Genomic DNA, 21936 nt, shown 5'->3' with positions numbered 1-21936 from the left:
TCCACAATCTCTTCAGCCACCTCTTTCAGAACCCTGGGGTGTACACACCTGGCCCAGGTGACTTATCACCTTCAGACCTTCCGGTTTCCCAAGAATCTTCTCTCTGGTTATAGTAACATCACATACTTCTTAGCCTCTGACACCTGAAACTTTCAGCATTCTGCTAACGTCATCCACAGTGAAGAATGACGCATTATTACTTATATACTTATTCAGTTCATCTGGCATTTCCTTGTTCCCCATTACTACCCCTTCAGCATCGTTGTCCAGTGGTTCAATATCCACCCTTGCCTCTCTTTAACACTTTATGTAACCATATAACAATTACAGCACGGAAACAGGCCATCTCGGCCCTTCTAGTCTGTGCCGAACGCTTACTCTCACCTGGTACCACCGACCTGCACTCAACCCATAACCCTCCATTCCTTTCCTGTCCATATACCTATCCAATTTTTTTTTAAATGACAATATCAAACCTGCCTCTACCACTTCTACCAGAAGCTCGTTCCACACTCTCTGAGTAAAGAAGTTCCCCCTCGTGTTACCCCTAAACTTTTGCCCCTTAACTCTCATGTCCTCTTATTTGAATCTCCCCTACTCTCAATGGAAAAAGCCTATCCATGTCAACTCTATCTATCCCCCTCATAATTTTAAATACCTCTATCAAGTCCCCCCTCAACCTTCTACGCTCCAAAGAATGAAAACCTAACTTGTTCAACCTTTTTATGTATGGTGAAAAATTCAAACCAACAGACTGGCTTAAGATGAAGTAAGTTAGAAACAAGAAGTCAAGAAGAATACGTTTCAATAAAACTACAATTATAATTGAGAATTTTATGTTCTTTATGTATCTTAAAAAACTTTTGGCATCCTCTTTAATATTATTGGGTAGCTTACTTTCATATTCCATCTTTATCTTCTTATGACTTTTATAGCTGCCTTCCATTAGTTTTTAAAAACTTCCCACTAATTGTTACTCTTATATGCCCTCTCACTGGCTTTCATGCTGGCTTTGACTTCTCTTGTTTGACACGTTGAGTCATCTTTCCTTTAGAATATTTCTTCCTCTTTGGGATGTAAATATCCTGTGTCTTCTGAATTGCTTCCAGAAATTCCAGCCATTGCTGCTCTGCCAATCAATTCTGGCCGACTCCTTTCTCAATGCTTTGTAATTCTTTTTACTCCACTGTGATGGACCTCAGGAAGACGAAACCAGCACTGTTCCCTGTCAGCATTGAGGGTGAGGACATGAATGTGCTGAGGACCTACAAGTACCTAGGGGTGTACCTGGATGACAGACTTGAATGGAGCACCAATACAGATGCTGCATATAAGAAGGACCAGAGTCACCTCTATTTCCTGAGGAGACTGAGATCCTTTGGAGAATGCAGGGCTCTCCTTCATGTTAACCAGTTTATAGTCGCCAGTATAATCTGATTAGAAATGCTGGCTCTGTTATAGGAGTCAAACCGTACATAGTGGAGGCTGTGGTAGAACAAAGGACCCTATGGAAGATCCTGGCAATTCTGGATAATGTTTCTCACCCTCTGTATGCCACTTTGGTGAAACAGAGCAGCACTTTCAGTAATAGACTAAGACAATTGCACTGCTCCAAAGAGCACAATGTAAGGTCATTCTTACCCTCAGCATAAAGCTCTATAATGAGTCAACCTATAGCTGGGAAAGTGATGATCTCCTGTCAGACTGCTCAAGGTAATTTCTTTTTTATTTATTCTTCTTACTTCTCTTCTAATATTGTAAATCTGATAACTTTTAATGCCACTGCGACACTGTAATTTCCTTTGGGCGCAAAGTATCTATCTACCTCTCTACCTGTAATACTAATACGCCTGACTTGAGCTTCTCCTTCTCAAATTTCAGGGTGAATTCAATCATACAATGATCTCTTTCCCCAAAGGGTTCTTTTATCTTAAGCTCCCTAAGAAATTCTGGTTCATCGCGCAACACCCAATCTGGAATAGCTGATTCCCTAGTGAGCTCAACCACAAACTGCTCTAAAAAGTCATCTGGTAGGCACTCGAGAAATCCCCCATCATGTAATCCAGCACCAAGTTTTCTGCATATGAATATGCATTGTAATATTGTATGACTATTGTAATATTGCCCTTTTGGTATGCATTTTCTATCTCCTGTTATAATTTGTAGGTCACATTCTTACTGCTGTTTGGGGGGGCTTATATACAACTCCCATCAGGGAGTTTTTACCCTTACAGTTATTCAGCTCCATCCACAATGATTTAACACTTTATGACTCTAGGTCTCCTCATTTTAAGGATTTATTTCATTTTTTACCAACAGAGCAACACCACCTCCTCTGCTTTCCTGCCTCTCCTTTCAAAACAATATGTATCTTTGAACTTTAAGCTCCCACTATAACCTTCGTTCAGCTGTGGTTCAGTGATGCCAACATCATACCTGCCAATCTGCAACTGTGCTGCAAATTCATCTACCTTATTCTGTATACCGCACACATTTAAATACAACACCTTCAGTCCAGTATTCACCCTTTTCAATTTTGCCCGCCTTTTACATTGCAACTCATCCTGCCGACTGCAATTTTGCTCTATCAACAGCCTCTGCTCTACATATTGCCCCAGTGTGTAAACCAGCTACCTCATCTTCAGTACTATTATCTGCCTTTCTGACGATACTTCATGCATTGAAATATACACAGTTCAGGACAACAATCACACCATGCTCAACCTTTTGATTCCTAACTTTGTGTGTCAGAGTGGTCAGCAGCACTGGGGCTCCACAGGGTACTGTCCTGTCTCCTTTTCTCTTCACCATCTACACCTCAGACTTCACCTACAACACAGAGTCTTGCCATCTTCATAAGTTTTCTGATGACTCTGCCATAGTTGGATGCATCAGCAGGGGAGATGAGGCTGAGTACAGGGCTACAGTGAGAAACTTTGTCACATGGTGCGAGCAGAATCATCTGCAGCTTAATGTGAAAAAGACTAAGGAGCAGTGGTGGACCTGAGGAGGGCTAAGGCACCGGTGACCCCTGTTTCCATCCAAGGGGTCCGCATGGACATGGTGGAGGATTACAAATACCTGGGGATACGAATGGACAATAAACTGGACTGGTCAAAGAACACTGAGGCTGTCTACAAGAAGGGTCAGAGCCGTCTCTATTTCCTGAGGAGACTGAGGTCCTTTAACATCTGCTGGACGATGCTGAGGATATTCTACGAGGCTGTGGTGGCCAGTGCTATCATGTTTGCTGTTGTGTGCAGGGGCACCAGGCTGAGCGTAGCAGACACCAACAGAATCAACAAACTCATTCGTAAGGCCAGTGATGTTGTGGGGGTGGGACTGGACTCTCTGGCGGTGGTGTCTGAAAAGAGGATGCTGTCCAAGTTGCATGCAATCTTGGACAATGTCTCCCACCCACTCCATAATGTACTGGTTAGGCACAGGAGTACGTTCAGCCAGAGACTCATTCCACCGAGATGTAACACTAAGCGTCATAGAAAGTCATTCCTGCCTGTGGCCATCAAACTTTACAACTCCTCCCTCGGAGTGTCAGATACCCTTAGCCAATAGGCTGGTCTTGGACTTATTTCCACTGGGAATGATTAACTTATTATTATTTAATTATTTATTGTTTTATATTGCTATATCTCTACACTATTCTTGGTTGGTGCAGCTGTAACAAACCCAGTTTCCCTCGGGATCAATAAAGTAATGTCTGTCTGTCTTTGTTGGAGGTCTTATCAACATCTGCCTCCACAACTTCTCCACTAACTGCTCTGCCACCCTGGTTCTCATCACCTTGTAACTCTAGTTTAAACCCCACCTTGTAGCATTAATAAACCTTCCCGCTAGGATATTAGCCCCCCGCGTTTCAGATCAGGGCCAAACCGATCCTTCCTTACAGATCCCACCTTCCTTGGAAGATAGCCCTATGATCCAAAAATTATATGCCGTCCATCCCACACAATTCCTTAGCCACATAATTAAACTGTATAATCTTCCTCGCTTTCTGGCCTTACTAGCACGTGGTATGGGTAGCAATCCTGAGATCACAACCCTGGAGGTCCTGTCCTTTAACTTAGCACTCAGCTCCCTGAACTCCCCCTGCAGAACCTCATCACTTGTCCTACCCACGTCATTGGTACCTACATGGACCAAGACTTCTGGCTGTCCATCTTCCCACTTAAGAATGCTGAGGACTCAGTCAGAGATATCTCAGACCCTGGCACCCTGGGAGGCAACATACTATCCAGGAATCTCATCCTCCCCCACAAAACCTCCTATCCATTCCTCTACCTTACGAATCCCCTAACACCACTGCATGCCTTTTCTCCACCCCTTCCGTTCTGGGTCAGAGAGCCAGACTCAGTGCCAAGAGACCCGACCACTGTGACTTCCCTCCATTAGGTCATTCCAACACCACACCACTCACCACCGCCCCCCCACCCACCCGCCGACATTATCCAAAGTGACATACCTGCTGTTGAGGGGGATGGCCACAGGAGTACTCTGCACTGGCTCCTTAACCCCTTTCCCCTTCCCTACTACTACTTCTCTATACGTCTTATCTATCAGTCGTTCAGCTTCCCCAATTATCTGGAGCTAATCCAGTTCCATCTCCAGCTCCGTAATGCAGATTGTTGGAAGCTGCAGCTGGATGCACTTTTCGCAGTTGTAGTCATCAGGGACACAAGAGGTCTCCCTGCCTACAAACATCCCACAAGAGGAGCATTCAGCTATCCTGACTGGCATCTCTACCATCCTGAGCAGATATAAAGTAAGGGGAAAAAAAACTTCACCTACAGCTTTTCTCTCCTTTGCTTTCTCAGACTGAAGTCTCAAAGACTTACAAGCACGGTGTCTAGATTGGACAGTAAGCTCTATCAGGTTGAGTGAACTTGGCCTTTTCTCCTTGGAGTGACGGAGGATGAGAGGTGACCTGAAAGAGGTGTATTGATCGTGTGGATAACCAGAAGCTTTTTCCCCAGGGCTGAAATGGCTAACATGAGACGGTATAGTTTTAAGGTGCTTGGAAGTATGTACAATGTGGATGCCAGAGGTAAGTTTTTCACACAAGAGTGGTGGGTGCATGGAATGCACTGCCAGCGATAGAGGCGGATATAATAGGGTCTTTTAAGAGACTCTTAGATAAGTACATGGACCTTAGAAGAATAAAGAGTTTATGCAGAAGGGAAATTCTAGGCCATTTCTAGAGAAAGTTACATGGTCAGCACAACATTGTGGGCTGAAGGGCCTGTAATGTGCTGTGGATTTCTATGTTTCTATGAAGATCTAAAGCCTTAAGATCTGACTCTATTTGGGGATTAGGATGTACTGCATTTCAGAGCTTAATATTCTAACCATCTGAAGTTTCTGAACATTCCTTACATATGATAATTATTTCTGTGCTAAACTGTACTAAAAAGTCAAACTACAAACCCCAATTTGATCACTTGACTCTCTTTAATAGTTATTGAACAGATCTTTTTTTCTCCATAGACTGGGATTCAGCTACTTCTTGGAGCAGTACAGAACAGTACAGGCTCTTCAGCTCACAATGCTGTGACAACCTTTTAACCGACTCCAAGATCTCTTAAATGCCCCTAATGTATCTTGTCTGTACCAACACCCTGGCCGTGTGTCCATGCACTTATCACTCACTGTAAAACACCTACCTCTGACATCTCCCCTGTACTTTCCTCCAATCACCTTAAAATTATACACTCTTATATTAACCATTCCACCCAGGGAAAGAGCAAATAGCTGTCCACTCTATCGATGCCTCATAATATCTTATACACTTATGTCAAGTCACCTCTCAGCCTACTTTGCTCCATATAGAAAAGCCCTAGCTAGTTCAACTTTCCTCTTAAGACATGCTCTCTCATCCAGTCAACATCCTGCTTAATCTCCACTATATCCTCTGCTCTGTAAAGCTTCCACATCCTTCCTTTTATGAGGTCACCAGATTGAACACAATACTTCAAATGTGATCTAACCAGAGTTTTAAGGGGCTAACATTATTACATGGCTCTTTAACTCAATCCCCCAAGTAATGAAAGCCAATACATCATACAACTTCCTAAATACCTTATTAATTTCTGCAGTTACTTTGAGGCATCAAACCTGCCTCTCACAAAGAGAAGCTGATGATCACTAATCAGACCATGCTTCTCTAAATGCTTGTCAATCCTGTCTCTAAGAATCTTTCAACAGTTCGCCCCACCACTGATGAAAGATTCACTAATCTATATTTCCCTGTATCATTATTATTACTTTTCTTGAACAAAAGAATCACATTTGCCACCTTCCAGACTTCTGGTACTGCTCCTGTAGTCAGAGAGGACCCATCACAAAAGGTATAGTAATCACTTCTCTTTCCTCTCATATATCCCTTCCAGCCCCACAGATTATCTATCCTCATGTTTTTCAGAACCAGAATCAGGTTTAATATCTCCAGATATGCCATGAAATCTGTTGTTTTGTGGCAGCAATACATGACAAATATACATTAAATAGTTGTTAAAAAAGGAATGCAAAATCACAAATAATAAACAAAGTAGTGAGGTAGTATTCATTGGTTCAAAGTCCATTTAGAGAACCAATGAACACTACCTCACTATGTCCAGCAGAGGGGAAGAAGCTGTTCCTGAAACGTTGAATGACTGCCTTTAGGTTTCTGTACCTCTTCCCTGATGGTAACAATGAGAAGAAGGCATGTCCTGGGTGTTGGAGGTCTACCTGAGGCACCGCTCCTTGAAAATGTCTTGGATACTATGGATGCTAGCACCCATGATGGGGGTAACTCATTTTACAACTTTCTGCAACTTAATTCAATCCTGTGCAGTACTCCCCTCATACCAGATGGTCATGCAATCAGTCAGAATGCCTCCCACAGTATACCTGTAGAAGTTTTTGAGTGCTTTAGGTGACAAACCAAATCTCCTCAAACTCCTAATGAAATATAGTCACTGTATGTCTTCTTTACAGCTACATCAATATGTAGAGACCAGGTTAAGTCGTCAGAGATATTGACACCCAGGAATTTGAAACTGATCACTGATTCCTCTACGAGGACTTGTTTCTGTTCCCTCTTTCTATCCTTTCTATAGCCCATAATCAGCTCTTTGGTCTTACTAATGTTGAGCACGTTATTGCTACACCACCACTCAACTAGCTGGTGGATCTCACTCCAGTATGAGATTCATCATCTGAGGTTCTGCCAACAATGTTGTATCATCAGCAAATTTACAGATGGCATTTGAGTTATGCCTAGCCACATAGTCATGTGTGTAGAGAGAGTAGAGCAGAAATCTAAGCATACACCCCTGAAGTGCACCAGTGTTGACTGTCAGCAACTTATTATTTCCAATCTGCACAGATTATGGTCTTCTGGTTAGGAAGCTGAGGATCCAGCTGCTGAGGGAGATAGAGAAGCCCAGGTTCTAAGCTCTTTGATCAGAACTGTAAGAACAGTGGTGTTGAACGCTGAGCTACAGTTAATAAACAACATTCTGGCATAGGTATTTGTATTGTCCAGGTGATCCAAGGCTGAATGCAGAGCCAGTGAGACCGCAACTGCGTTAGACCTATTGTGGTGATAGGCAAATTGCAGTAGGTCCAGGTCCTTCCTGAGGCAGGAATTGATTCTAACCAAGACCAACATCTCTAAGCATTTCATCACAGTAGCTGTGAGTGCTACTGGACGATCAGTCGTTAAGGCAGCTTACACTGCTCTTCTTGGGCACTGGTATAATTGTTGCCCTTTTGAAGCAGGTGGCAAGTTCCAACCGTAGCAATGAGAGATTGAAAATGACTTTGAACATCCCTGCCAGCTGGTTGGCACAGGCTTTCAAGGCCTTACCAGGAATCCATCCTCTTTCTTCACTTCGACATGTTCCAGTATGTTAGCCTGTTCTATGCTGACCACACAATCGTCAAAGTCCCTCTTCAGTGTTAATCCTGAAGCAGAGTATTTATTAAGAACCTCCCCTACATGCTCTGACCAGACACGTTTCCTTTTTTAAAGCATGGCAGTGCCTCTACTTCCTCAGGAGTCTGCGGAGATTCAGCACGTCACCAAAAACCTTGGCAAACCTCTATAGATGTGTGATGGAAAGTGTGCTGACTGGCTGCATTATGGCCTGGTATGGGAACACCAATGCCTTTGAGTGGAAAATCCTACAAAATGTAGTGGATTTGGCCCAGTGTATCACGGGTAAAATCCTCCCCACCATTAAGCAAATCTACATGAACCCATGAGCATCCATTATCAAAGATCCTCACCATCCAGGCCATGCTCTTTTATTGCTGCTGTCGTCAGGTGGAAGGTACAAGTGCCTCAGGACAAGAACCACCAGGTTCAAGAACAGTTACTATCCCTCAAATACAAGGCTCTTGAACAAAAAGGGAGAGCTACACTCATTTAAGGACTCTGTTATATTGTTATTTAATGCTCATTGATATTTGCAGTTTGTTTACAATTAACAGTTCCTGATATTTACAGGTTACAGTTACTGTTCTATGGATTTGCTAAGTATGCCCGCAGAAAAATAATCTCAGGGTTGTATGTACTCTAATAGCAAATATTTACTTTACTTTCCCTCAGCACAGCAGTTCCCAATTTACACTCCCAAGCTGATGACTAATAACATCACCATTCACCCTCCCCCAATATACATTTTTCAATACTGCTTGTTCCTGTCCCTATTCAAGGCTACGGTCACTGACCCTGAAATGCTCTTCCATTGACAGATCGGTCATTTGACCAGGTTCACTGCGTAGCACCAGATCCAGTGTGGCCTCTCCTCCAGTCAGCCTTTCAACATAATGTGTCAGAATCCTTCCTGGACACACCTAACAAATCTTGCCCCATTTAAAGACTAAAGAGAAGCAGATCAGTAATCAGCAAATTGAAGATACCTTTGGCACCCTGTTATTTCTGCATGTTTTCAAATCTGCGTCCCAATCCATTTCTCAATGCCTCTGCTGCGTGCGTGCGTGTCTGTCTGTCTGAGGCGCGCCGTCGTCTACAGAATACTCCCAATAGTTGTTTCTGACTTACACATGCGTGCGTGTGCGTGTGCGTGTGTGGTGCGCCATCGTCTACAGAACACTCCCAATAGAGTAGTTTCTGACTTCTACATACGTTAACTTAGTAGACAATCCCTCCACACCCTTACCATTAGTTTCATAGTTGTTCTATAAAAATTCTGTCCTGTCAAGTGAAAACCCTAAATCAAAGTCTACCTTTCTTTCTGTACGTTGCTAATTAATGAGGTATTTAATGAATACTTTACTTCAGTATTCACTATGGAAAAGGATCTTGGTGATTGTAGTGCTGTCTTGCAGCAGACTGAAAAGCTTGAGCACGTAGGTATTAAGAAAGAGGATTTGCTGGAGCTTTTGGAAAGCATCAAGTTGGATAACTCACCAGGACCATTGGAGATGTACCCCAGGCTACTGTGGGAGGTGAGGGAGGAGACTGCTGAGCCTCAGGTGATGACCTTTCTATCATCAATAGGGACGGGAGAGGTTCCGGAGGATTGGAGGGTTGCGATGTTGTTTCTTTATTCAAGAAAGGGAGTAGAGATAGACCAGCAAATTATACACCAGTGAATCTTACCTCAGTGGTTGGTAAGTTGATGGTGAAGATCCTGAGAGGCAGGATATATGAATGTGTAATATACGCATTATACGAAGTATAATATGATTAGGAACAGTCAGCATGACTTTCTCAAGGGCAGGTCATGCCTTACGAGCCTGATTTAATTTTTTGAGGATGTGACTAAACACATTGATGAAGGTTGAGCAGTAGATGTAGTGTACAAAGATTTCAGCAAGGCATTTGATAAGGTACCCCATGCAAGGCTTATTGAGAAAGTAAGAAGGCATGGGATCCAAGGGGACATTGCTTTGAGGGTCCAGAATTGGCTTGCCCACAGAAGGCAAAGAGTGGTTGTAGACAGGTCATATTCTGCATGGAGGTCGGTGACCAGTGGTGTATCTCAGGGATCTATTCTGGAACCCTTACTCTTCATGATTTTTATAAATGACCTAGATGAGGAAGTGGAGGGATGGGTTAGTAAGTTTGCTGATGACACAAAGGTTGGAGGTGTTGTGGATAGTGTGGAGGGCTGTCAGTGGTTACAGCAGGACACTGATAGGAAGCAAAACTGGGCTGAGAAGTGGCAGATGGAGTTCAACCCAGATAAGTGTGAAATGGCTCATCTTGATAGGTCAAATATGACGACAGAATATAGTATTAATGGTAAGACTCTTGGCGACATGGAGGATCAGAGGGATCTTGGGGTCAAAGTCTGTAAGACACTCAAAGCTGCTACGCAGATTGACTCTGTGGTTAAGAAGGCATACAGTGTATTGGCCTTCATTAATTGTGGAATTGAATTTAGAAGCCAAGAGGTAATGTTGAAGCTATAGAGGACCCTGGTCAGACCCCACTTGGAGTACTGTGCCTAGTTCCGGTCACCTCACTACAGGAAGGATGTGGAAGCCATAGCAAGGGTGCTGAGGAGATTTACAAGGAGGTTGCCTGGATTGGGGAGCATGCTTTATGAAAACGGGTTGAGTGAACTCGGCCTTTTCTCCTTGGAGCGACAGAGGATGAGAGGTGACCTGATAGAGGTGTATAAGATGATGAGAGGCGTATAAGATGATGAGAGGCGTATAAGATGATGAGAGGCATTGATCGTGTGAATAGTCAGAGACTTTTTCCCCAGGGCTGAAATGGTAGCCACAAGAGGACACAGGTTTAAGGTGCTGGGGAGTAGGTACAGAGGAGATGTCAGGGGTAAGTTTTTTTTACTCAGAAAGTGGTGAGTGCGTGGAATGGGTTGCCGGCAACCGTGGTGGAGGTGGATACGATAGGGTCTTTTAAGAGACTTTTGGATAGGTACATGGAGCTTAGAAAAACAGAGGGCTATGGGGAAGTCTAGCAACTTCTAAGGTAGGGACATGATCGGCATAACTTTGTGGGCTGAAGGGCCTGTATGGTGCTGTAGGTTTTCTATGTTTCCATGTTTCTAATTAGCTTGTGTCCTGTGGAGGAAATCTCAGTTATAAAGAATGATTTCAGAAATGAATTGGCAATATATAAAAAGGCTATTTCGTACCACCTACAAATGATCGCTGCTGCAGAGACGACTGTAAATCAATAACTTGGAGGCATTTTAAATTGACAGACATTTTCACAATGGGTAAAGGCTAAAGATTAACAGTGCTACAACATAAAATCAATAGTAGTGTAATGTCTAATGCCTGATAACTCATTGCTTATTGTTAAGTGCATTCTTTCAAGAACGCAGTTAAAGTGAATCTCAAGGTTGTATTTGATATACTTAATAAATAATAAATGTATTTTGAACTTTGAAGTGACTACTGACCTATTTAGGAAATTATTTTGCCTCATACAACACTATAACTGGAGAGCTGAATGACAACTTCTTGTCAAAAGTGTTCCTTTCTCTAACATAAATATTCAGTTTGCAATCCCAAAGGATTTCCCAAAAGGGAAGAGAAAATTGGGATAATCAGAAGGTTCCAAGGATATTTGAGTTAACAATTTTTATTCATCTAAACAATAACATTTAAAATTCATATCAATACAGATGCAAGATGATACTCATCTATCACCTTCAATGCAGTAAGAAAGTCTGGATCAGAATTAAGTTTAATACCACCAGCGTATGTCATAAGATTTGTTAACTTTACAGCAGCAGCATAATGAAGTACACCATAAACAAATACAGATGGAAAAAACTGAATTACAGCAAGTATAGATATGTCTATTAAATAGGTAAGTAATGCAAAAAATAAGAAATAAAAGAAGTGAGGTAGTTCGTGCTCATAGATTCAATGTCCATTTAAAAATCGGATGGCAGAAGATAAGAAACTCTTCCTGAATCACTGAGTGTGTGCTTTCAGGCTTCTGTACCTCCTTCCCAACGGTAACAATAAGAGGGCACGTCCTGGGTGATAGGGGCCCTTAATGATGGACGCCACTTTCCTCAGGAACCGCATTTGAAGATGTCTTGGATACTATGGAGGCTAGTACCCAAGATACTCCACAAAATAATGTAATAATTGTCAATTAACCAGTGCATAAAGAGATACAGGAGGTGGTTGGATTTAAGGATTTCACTGAAGGAAATAACTGGAAATAGAAAGCCAAATTTAGGGAGAGAATTCCATAACTTAAGGCCTAAGAAACAAGTCACAGTGAAGAAAGTAACACAAATAAGACAGCAGAAACTAATCCTTTAGAAATGGTGCACAAAAGGTCTTAAAGGTATGAAAAGCTAAAGATAACCTGTAAGACAAGGAATCATAGCTAAGCGAGGATTCAAAAATTACTATGTATTTTTATATCAAGTATGCCAATAATGACACTAGCTATAGTTAAAATCCATTTATTTCGATGAAGTTCTGAATTGTGGCGAGATGCATAGATAAAATAAGCACAGATTCTGGACTATACTGCAGAAGGACATCCGCCAGGAATTACCGTACCTCACTGATATTAGTAATGAAATACAAACACAGCATGGTGGCAGGGTGGATCAGTGCTCCAGGATATTAATGTTTCCTATTGTGAAGCAATATAGTTAATAGATCATAGAACAATCCTCTATTGTTTGGTAAAACCATTCTTCAACAGTTTACCATACTCACAGTTCCAAAGTCTAAGAGCTTTCTAGCTCCTACATCCTTTGATCCTTACCTTCTAAGTTCCTTGTTCCCCACATTGGCAAGATGTATTCTTTATTCTGACAAAGCTGACTTAGATGTTCAAAAGTCAACAAGGAAGAGACACATGCATGGTCTTGTGGGTAAATCTAGGAAGAAAAAAATATATTCATTAAAACTATCCACTATTAAACCCTTGCAAAATATCAATAACATGAAACATGAATATTTCAGAGTGAAGTACATTCTAACGTAGGTTCCGTGTTCAATGTATTAACATTGAAGCACAAAAGACTGCAGATGCTGCGAACTGGAGCAAGAAACACCAGAGTGTCAGGCAGCATCTATGGAGGGAAATGAAAAATAGAGAAAATAGAGAAAAAAACATTATGGGAATCATATATAAGCCTCCAAATAGTAGCCAAGATGTAGAGATGAAATTGCAAAGGGAGCTGGAAAAGGTATTAATAAGGGTAATGACACAGTTTTAATGGTGGACTTCAATATGCAAGGAGATTGAGAAATTAAAGTTGGTGTTGGATCGCACGAGAGGGAAACTGTTGAATGCCTATGAGATGGCTTTTTAGAGCAGCTTGTGCTTGAGCCTACTCAGGAAAAGGCTGCCTTAGATTGGGTGTTGTGTAATAACTCACAAGGCACAAGATATGTCCACAGAAGCTGTCATTCTCAAATAGCAGAGGTAGGCAACTGTGGCTGGCAAAGAAAATTAAGGACTGCATAAAAGCCAAGGAAAGGGCGTATAACGTAACAAAAGTGAGTGGGAAGTTGGATGATTGGGAAACTTTTAAAATCCAACAAAAGGCAACTAAAATGACTACAAAAAGGGAAAAGATAAAATATGAGGGTAAACCAGCCAACAATATAAAGCAGGATACTAAAGGTTTTTTCAGTTATATAAAGAGTAAAAGGGATGTGAGAGTTGATATTGGACCACTAGAAAATAATGCTGGTGAGGGAGTAATGGGGGACAAAGAAATGACAGATGAACTTAATAAGTACTTTGCAGCAGTTTTCACTGTGGAAGACACTAGCAGTGTACCAGAGGTCCATGAATATTAAGGAGCAGGGGTAACTTCAGGTGGATAAGTCATCAGGACTATACGGACTACATCCCAGAGTCCTGAGAGAAGTTGCTGAAGAGATAATGGATGCATTGGTCATGATCTTTTAAGAATCACTTGATTCTGGCAAGAACCCTGAGGACTGGAAGATTGCAAATGTCACTCCACCCTTTAAGAAGGGAGGAAGGCAAAGAAGGGAAATTATAGACTAGTTAGCCTAACCTCAGTGGTTGGGAAAGTGCTGGAGTCCATTATTAAGGATGTGGTTTTGGGGGACTTGGAGACTAATGATAAGTCAAAATCAGCATGGTTTCTGTATAGAGAAATCTTGCCTGACAAATCTGTTCAGAGTTCTTTGAGGAAGTTAATAAGCAGGGTGGACAAAGGAGAGTCAGTGGATATCACTAACGTGTATTTTCAGAAGGCTTTTGATAAGGTGCCACACACAAGGCTGTTTAACAAAATAAAATCCTACGGAGTTACAGGACAGATACTGGCAAGGATAGTTGAATGGCTAACAGGCAGGAGGCAATGAGTGGGAATAAAAGGGGCCTTTTCTGATTGGCTGCTGCTCACTAGTGGTGTTCCTCAGGGGTCAGTATTGAGACCACTACTTTTCACATTGTTTGGCAGTGATTTGGATAATGAAATTGATGGTTTTGTGGCAAAGTTTGCAGATGATACGAAGATAGGTGGAGAGGTAGGTAGTGCTGAGGAAGCAACACGATTGCAGTAGGACTTAAACAAACTGAAAGATTGGGCAAAAATGTGGCAGATGGAATACAGTGCTGGGAAATGTACGATTTTGGTAAATGGAACAATAGTGTGGACTATTATCTAAATGGGGAGAAGGTTCAAACAACAGAGGTGCAGAGAGACTTAGGAGTCCACATGCAAGACTCCGAGAAGGGTAATTTACAGTTTGCATCTGTGGTAAAGAAGGCAAATGCAATGTGAACAGTAATATTTTAAGGTGTTAAGGTATAACAGCAAGGAAATAATGTTGAGTCTTTATAAGACACTAGTAGGCTGCACTTGGAGTATTGTCAACTGTTTTGGGCCCCATATCTCAGAAAGAATGTGTTGTCATTACAGAGAGTCCAGAGGAGGTTCATGAGCATGATTCCAGGATGAAGGGGCTAACGTACGAGGAATGTTTGGCATCTTTGGGCCTATACTCACTGGAATTTAGAAGAATGCGGGAGGGATCTCATTGAAACTTACCGAATGTTGAAAGGATGCTTCCTACAGTGATGGCATCCAAAACCAGAGGGCACAGCCTCAAAATTAAGGAGAGATCCTTTAGAACAGAGGTAAGGAGGAATTTTTTTAGCCAGAGTAGCAAATCTGTGGAATTCTCTGCCACAGATTGCAATGGAGGCCAAGTCCAGGGATATATTTAAGGTGGAAGTTGATCACTTCCTGATCAGTCAGGGCATCAAAGGATATGGTGAGAGGGCAGGTGTATGGGGTTGAGTAGGATTCAGGATTAGCCATGATGGAATGGCAGAGTAGACTCGATGGGCTGAAAGGCCCAATTCTGCTCCTATGTCTTATGGTCAAATGTTGACTACTCATTTCCTTCCAATGATGCTCCCTGACCTTTTTAGTTCCTCAAGCAATATGTTCAACGTCTTCATCCTGCTTTTAACATATAATCCTGTCAGTAACACTAACGTAGGATATGACTGGAAGTGGGAGACCTGTGTCATGAAAAATGTTTGTATAAACTATATGCATTTGCAACATCCACTGCTCATAGTATTTTGTTCTTAATTTCATATGATTACTCTGCTTTCTCCCACTTACCCTTCCTCTCTGGAATAACTTGTTCTATTGTTAAATAATTAGGGGACATAAGATTTGGGCAAGAAGGTAGACTATTCCTTCTTTAGTTTCTAATGTTCTTATCAGTCTATGATCAATGACAGCTGGTTAGTACATTGCTTCTCTGTGGACAGATTCCTCCTATGACTGCAGAAATCTGTACAAAAGAAGCAAATGTCACTGGCAAGGATAACATTCATTCCTGACAAATCTTCAGGTGGCAACAATAAGGGGCTTAATTCAACTACCGCAGCCTTTCTGGTGAAGGTGCTCCTGGTGTTTTTGGATATGCAGCTTTTGACCAGACATAAATGAAGGAATCGCATTATACTTCCATGTCAGCATGGCGCTCAGCTTGAAAGGAAATCTTCAATGGTGATCATCCCTTGTGCAAGATGCCTTTTTCCTTTTTGGTGGCAGACTGCACATATTTTGAAATAGCCACAGTTAAGTTGTAGTTGCTACATAGCAGCTAAAGTGAACACTTAATGAATGAGCTTCCAATCAAACAGACTAAAGTTACTCCCCAAGTGACTTACCGCCTTTGGAATATCTAAATAAGACAATCCATTTAAGTATTTCCGGCAATCGGCAGAAGTGACCACGTGGCCACTCTGAGGTTCCACCCAGCATTCAGTCACCAAATTTAACTCGGTCTCAGGTTCAATTGCCTCAACCTCCGTGTCATTATCATCATCTGTGGAAAAACTATGGGAGAATTGGAGGCAAATCAGAAGCTGATTTTGTTTCTCCTGTCAGCAAAGAATTTAGCTAACTATTTTGGATAAAAAGCAAAAAGCATTTGATTTCTGAAAAAAAATAAAGAAATTATAAATATGATTAGCTTCTGTCACTAATTCATGACCAGAATGGCAGCTCTATATATTGTGTACATTCAAATGTAACACCTTCAGTCCTGTATTCAGCACTCTTCTTGACTTTGGTCACCTGTTATCTTTATCTCATCCCACTGACTGTAAATTTGCCCGATTATCTGCCAATTCTTCAGTTTCACTACACACTGCATCTAGTTGCGCTGTATACCAACTGCCCCATCCTCAGCCCTATCATGCTGGTTTCCATCCCCCTGCCAAATTTAAACCTTCCCCAAAAGCTCCAGCAAAACCTGTCCACGAGGATATTGGTCCCCTTCGGGTTCCTTTTTGTATAGATCATTCCTCCCCCACGAGATCCCAATAATCAGCAACTGAAATCCTGCCCATTGCACCAATTTCTCAGCCACATATTCATCCGCCAAATCAGCCAAATCTTACCTTCACTGGCAAATGGCACAGAGAGCAATCCAAAAATTACTACCCTGGAGATATGCTTTTCCGCTTTCAACCCAACTCCTGTATTCTCTTTCAGGACCGCCTCCCTCACGTCGTTGGTACAAATATGTACCATGCTTTCTGGATGTTCCCCCTTTCGAACACTGTGGACCTGATCCAAGACATCCCTGACTATGGCAACTGGGAGACAACATACCATCCGGGTGTCCCTTTTATATCCACTGAATCTGCTGTCTACTCTCTAATTATGGAACCCCCTATCAGTACTGCACTCCTCTTCTCCTCCCTTCCCTTCTGAGACACAGGGCCAGACTCAGTGTCACTGCACCTTCTTCCTGCACCCCCTCCACCAAAATCAGTATCAAAAGCGCTATACTTATTATTGTGGGTACAGCCACAGGGTTACCCTGCACTGGCTGCCTACTCCCTTCCCACTTCTGAGAGTCACCCAGGTACCTGCCTCCTGCAACTTAAGGGTGACTACCTCGGTGTAGCTCCTATCTATCAGCTCATTGTCCTGTATGATCCAAAGATCAACCAGCTGCATCTCCAGTTCCTTAACACAGTCTCTAAGGAGCTGAAGCTGTGTAGATATCAGGGAGACCAGAAATCTCCCAAAGTTCCCACATCTCACACAAGTACCATACCATTAACTCTGGACCCATTCTCAGCACATCAGCTATGCACTAACAGAGAAAAAAAACTTACTAGAAACTTACTTTGAACCTCTATCTGTGCTTGCCCAAGCCTGTTCTCGGCAAAGCCTGTTGAACCAAAGTTGATCACTCTAATGGTGCTGCTGACCAACTCACGTCTTATACCCAGAGGCTTTTTCACCCTCTGCAAGGTGCAAGTTTGGAGCTCCATGAAATAATTTTCTATTTGCCTTATTAAATACAGCGCTAACAACTCAGTAGGTTGAACACTAACAGGCACAATGAAATGCCACCACCTTCAATTTCTCTTCCATGTCATACAGAATTGTGACTTAAAAATATCACTGTTTCCTTATTTTGGAATTCCTTCCCTAACAACCTAGTGGAGTACTTTTAGAACATAGAACATTACAGCACACGGCTTGTGCCGACTTTTTAACCTATTTACTGTGTGCCTGCCTACGAATTTCTTAAATACCCCCAGTGTATCTGCCTCTACCAACACCCAGGGCAAGGCATCCCACACACCCACCAATCTCTGGGGTCTTAACTCTGACATCCTCAACCCCCATACATTCCTTCAGTTACCTTGAAGTTATGCTCCCTTGCATCAGCCACAAGGACTGAAACAACTCAAATTGACAGCTCACTTTCACAAGACAATTAGGAATGGACATTAAGTACTGGCCTGCCAAAAATACCTGCACCTATAAAGGAATCTGTCACATAAAATCATCATGACATGGTCCCACGCACCTTGAGTAGCATCTTCAGAAAACTAAAATTAAGATCGAGCGAAAATCATTAGTGGAGTTTCCACTCAGATTAAAACCCTATTATGAATAAATGCCTCCTTACCAGTGGTGCCACCTGTGTAGGGTGTAGTGTGCCTGCTCCCACTAACCCAGGCATTATTTTAGGACACCCCAAACTGTCCCTCGGGTCTTATCGGGCTGTTTTGCTGTCTAGACACTGATGTAACGGTTTTAGTGAAAATAAATGAAACTGGAATGCCCGTGTCTCGAATGCTTATTTTTATGAGGTTTAAACCAGTAAAGCACATTAACTGAAAGGATGTCCTGATGAAGGGTCTCGGCCCGAAACATCGACAGTGCTTCTCCTTATAGATGCTGCCTGGCCTGCTGTGTTCCACCAGCATTTTGTGTGTGTTAACTAAAGGGATTGTTTTGATTAGCCACGCTAGCAATTGTTTTGCTGTTGGGATGTGTAAATGGTGAACTCCAAAAACTACAGAACAGGAGGGCAAAGTGTGTGAACTACTGGGGAAACTAGACCAGGGACAGAAGGAGTGACTAACCGGGCAAAGAGGCCAAGTTAACGGAAGAATTAACATTGTCACATAAATATTTAATGCAATCATTCAGTTTGTGCATTGAGACTATAATAATACTCTAATCTGCTTGGGAATGAATAGTTACCTTAAGCAATTTGCTTCGCTCATATCATAAGAGGGATTTCTGCCCCAAATTTCATAAAACTCACCATCTGGAGATTTACTTATTGGAATGTTACCTGTCTTTGGTTGAATTAGAATGAGGAGGAAAAATGATGTACTGAATTAGGCACGTGTGGAGCTCATCGTTATCATCTTCGCATCTTGAACTGCCCTGTATCCAAACAAGTTGCAAAACTCAATATTTCCAAAAATAACTACAGAGTGCATTATGCAACTTTATGCAACAATGCTGTACATTCAATTAACAACATAATGTCCTAACATATTTCAGGATTAAATCACTGTCTTTTCGAGTAAGCAAAGGCTTTCTGTAAATCTGCAACCAATTCACCATATTAAAAAAGTTAACAGTAAAGATATCTATAAATACATAGATATTTCCTCACTAGGAGGACAGTTCCTTTATAGTACAAGGATTATCCTTTCTGATCAGGAAGCACAGTCACCTAGGCATAGGTACTTCAGTCTATGGCATACTTAATCCTTACCTTCATAGGCAATTCAATCACCATGGTGACAATACCATCTCCAGTAGCAGCAAAATGGAAACCTTCAGACAAACGAATTCTACATTATGAAAGGGAAGAAAGGAGAATTACTGATTGGAGATTGACCTGTGTTTACTGAGCAGGTCAGACAGTTCTCCGTGGAGTGAGAAACAAGAGGTAAGGTCAGTGACTCGAAAGGCTAACCATTTCTTTCTCCATAAAATACTGTCTAACCTGCTGATTACATCCAGCATTTTTTTTAAATTTCAAGTTTCTTGCACCCAGTATTTTGTTTTTATTTTTTCCTTCACATTGTTGTGATGAGAAGTATAAAGATTAGAATCTATCAACTTTTGCCTCCATAATTAATATTTTTTTTCCCTCACCAGGTCTTTTAAAATTTCTTTTTCGCACAACAAATCAATTAGGCATTTCAACTGCTTCTGGAAGCATCTGATGAAACATTTAAAGCAATAGTTGGAAAAGCTCCTTATCTGCCGGCTTCTATAAACATTGACTCAGTCTTACAGATCTCTGGTGCTGCAAATTTAATCAAATGCTATAAATCCAAATAAACTTCCCTTTCACTGCAGAAAATATCTTTCAGGAATATAGGCAAGACAAACATGAGCCCAATTTTTCCAGCGATATGCCAGTAATTCTACATAGAGCTACTGGCGTTCCTCCAATTATCAGGAAGTTCAAGAGTTTTACAGGTTCCAAATTTCCCAACAGGTCCATCCTGCTGATAAACTGAGTCTGCTCTGTTGAACACCATCTGAAATAGTTTCCAGTAATTGTAATGGAAAATCTCTATTGCTGAATCCATTACAATAGGAGTTTAATGATGCTTTCATTTCAATAGAGGAATAGCTCTGAGAAAGAACTTAACTTTCCAATAACTTACACTTCTTTAATTGTTAATTTAAATTTATTTATTTAATTGCCTTAATGTTTAAGAATTATTTATACATAATATATTTATTTTAATATGGCTTGGAGTTAAACTTAGAAACATAGAAAACCTACAGTACAGGCCCATCAGCCCACAAAGCTGTGCTGAACATGTTTCTACCTTAGAAATTACTAGACCTTCCCAAAGCCCTCTATTTTTCTAAGCTCCATGTACCTATCCAAAAATCTCTTAAAACAACCTATCATTTCCACCTCCACCGCTGCCGTTGGCAGCCCATTCCACACACTCACAACTCTCTGCATAAAAAACTTACCCCTGAGATCTCCTCTGTACTACTTCCAAGCACCTTAAAACTATGCCCTCTTGTGCTAGCCACTTCAGCCCTGGGAAAAAGCCTCTGACTATCCACATGTTCAATGCCTCTCATAATCTTGTACACCTCTATCGGGTCGCCTCTCATCCTCCATCGCTCCAAGGAGAAGAGGCCGAGTTCACTCAACCTATTCTCTTAAGGCATGCTCCCCAATCCAGGAAACATCCTTGTAAATCTCCTCTGCACCCTTTCTATGGTTTCCACATCCTGTAATGAAGCGACCAGAATTGAGCACAGTACTCCAAGTGGGTCCTATACAGCTGTAACATTACCTCTCGGCTCTTAAACTCAATCCCACTGCTGATGAAGGCCAATGCACCACATCTCTTCTTAACCACAGAGTCAACCTGAGTAGCAGCTTTGAGTGTCCTATGGACTCGAACCCCAAGATCCCTCTGATCCTCCACACTGACAAGAGTTTTACCAGTAATGCTATATTGACCCATCATATTTGACCTACCAAAATGAAACACCTCGCACTTATCTGGGTTGAACTCCATCTGCCACTTCTTGGTCCACTTTTGCATCCTATCAATGTCCCGCTGTAACCTCTGACAGCCCTCCATACTACCCACAACACCCCCAACTTATCAAATATCTTCAGATAGCAGGAAGAGACTTAATAAAATGTCAAAGTGCCTTTGTGGATAGGGCATCATCATCTACATGGATCAAGTAGCTACAGTGGGATGCAGAAGTTTGGGCACCCCAAGAGATTTGAGCTCTCAGATAACTTTTACCAAGGTCTCGGACCTTAATTAGCTTGTTAGGGCTATGGCTTGTTCACAGTCGTTGTTTGGCAAGGCTAGGTGATGCAAATTTCAAAGCTTTAAAAATACCATGACTCCTCAAACCTTGTCCCAACAATCAGCAGCCATGGGCTCCTCTAAGCAGCTGCCTAAGCACTCTGAAAATTAAAATAAATGATGCCCACAAAGCAGGAGAAGGCTAAAAGAAGATGGCGTTCAGGTAGCCGTTTCCTCAGTTTGTAATGTAATTAAGAAATGGCAGTTAACAGGAATGGTGGAGGTCAAGTTGAAGTCTGGAAGACCAAAAAAACTTTCCGAGAGAACTGCTCATAGGATTGCTAGGAAGGCAAATCAAAACCCCCATTTGA

General features: G+C 41.8%; 1 protein-coding gene across 3 annotated transcripts in view; it reads right to left on the bottom strand.

Moving 5' to 3' along the window:
* szt2 (SZT2 subunit of KICSTOR complex) overlaps nt 1-21936 on the bottom strand; it is a 230927-nt gene that overhangs the window by 163817 nt on the left and 45174 nt on the right. For all 3 annotated transcript variants that reach the window (XM_059984006.1, XM_059984008.1, XM_059984007.1), the window contains exons 17-20: nt 19531-19609; nt 19099-19193; nt 16157-16325; nt 12743-12857 (exon numbers count right to left, since the gene is read on the bottom strand). In XM_059984006.1, the coding sequence (XP_059839989.1) occupies nt 12743-12857; nt 16157-16325; nt 19099-19193; nt 19531-19609 (458 nt within the window). The remainder of the gene's footprint in view (nt 1-12742; nt 12858-16156; nt 16326-19098; nt 19194-19530; nt 19610-21936) is intronic.

Source organism: Hypanus sabinus, chromosome 11 (assembly GCF_030144855.1).
Source record: "Hypanus sabinus isolate sHypSab1 chromosome 11, sHypSab1.hap1, whole genome shotgun sequence".
NCBI classification, from domain to species: Eukaryota; Metazoa; Chordata; class Chondrichthyes; order Myliobatiformes; family Dasyatidae; genus Hypanus; species Hypanus sabinus.
The sequence above is the reverse complement of the archived record's forward strand: the minus strand, read 5'-3'. Positions and strand labels throughout refer to the sequence as shown.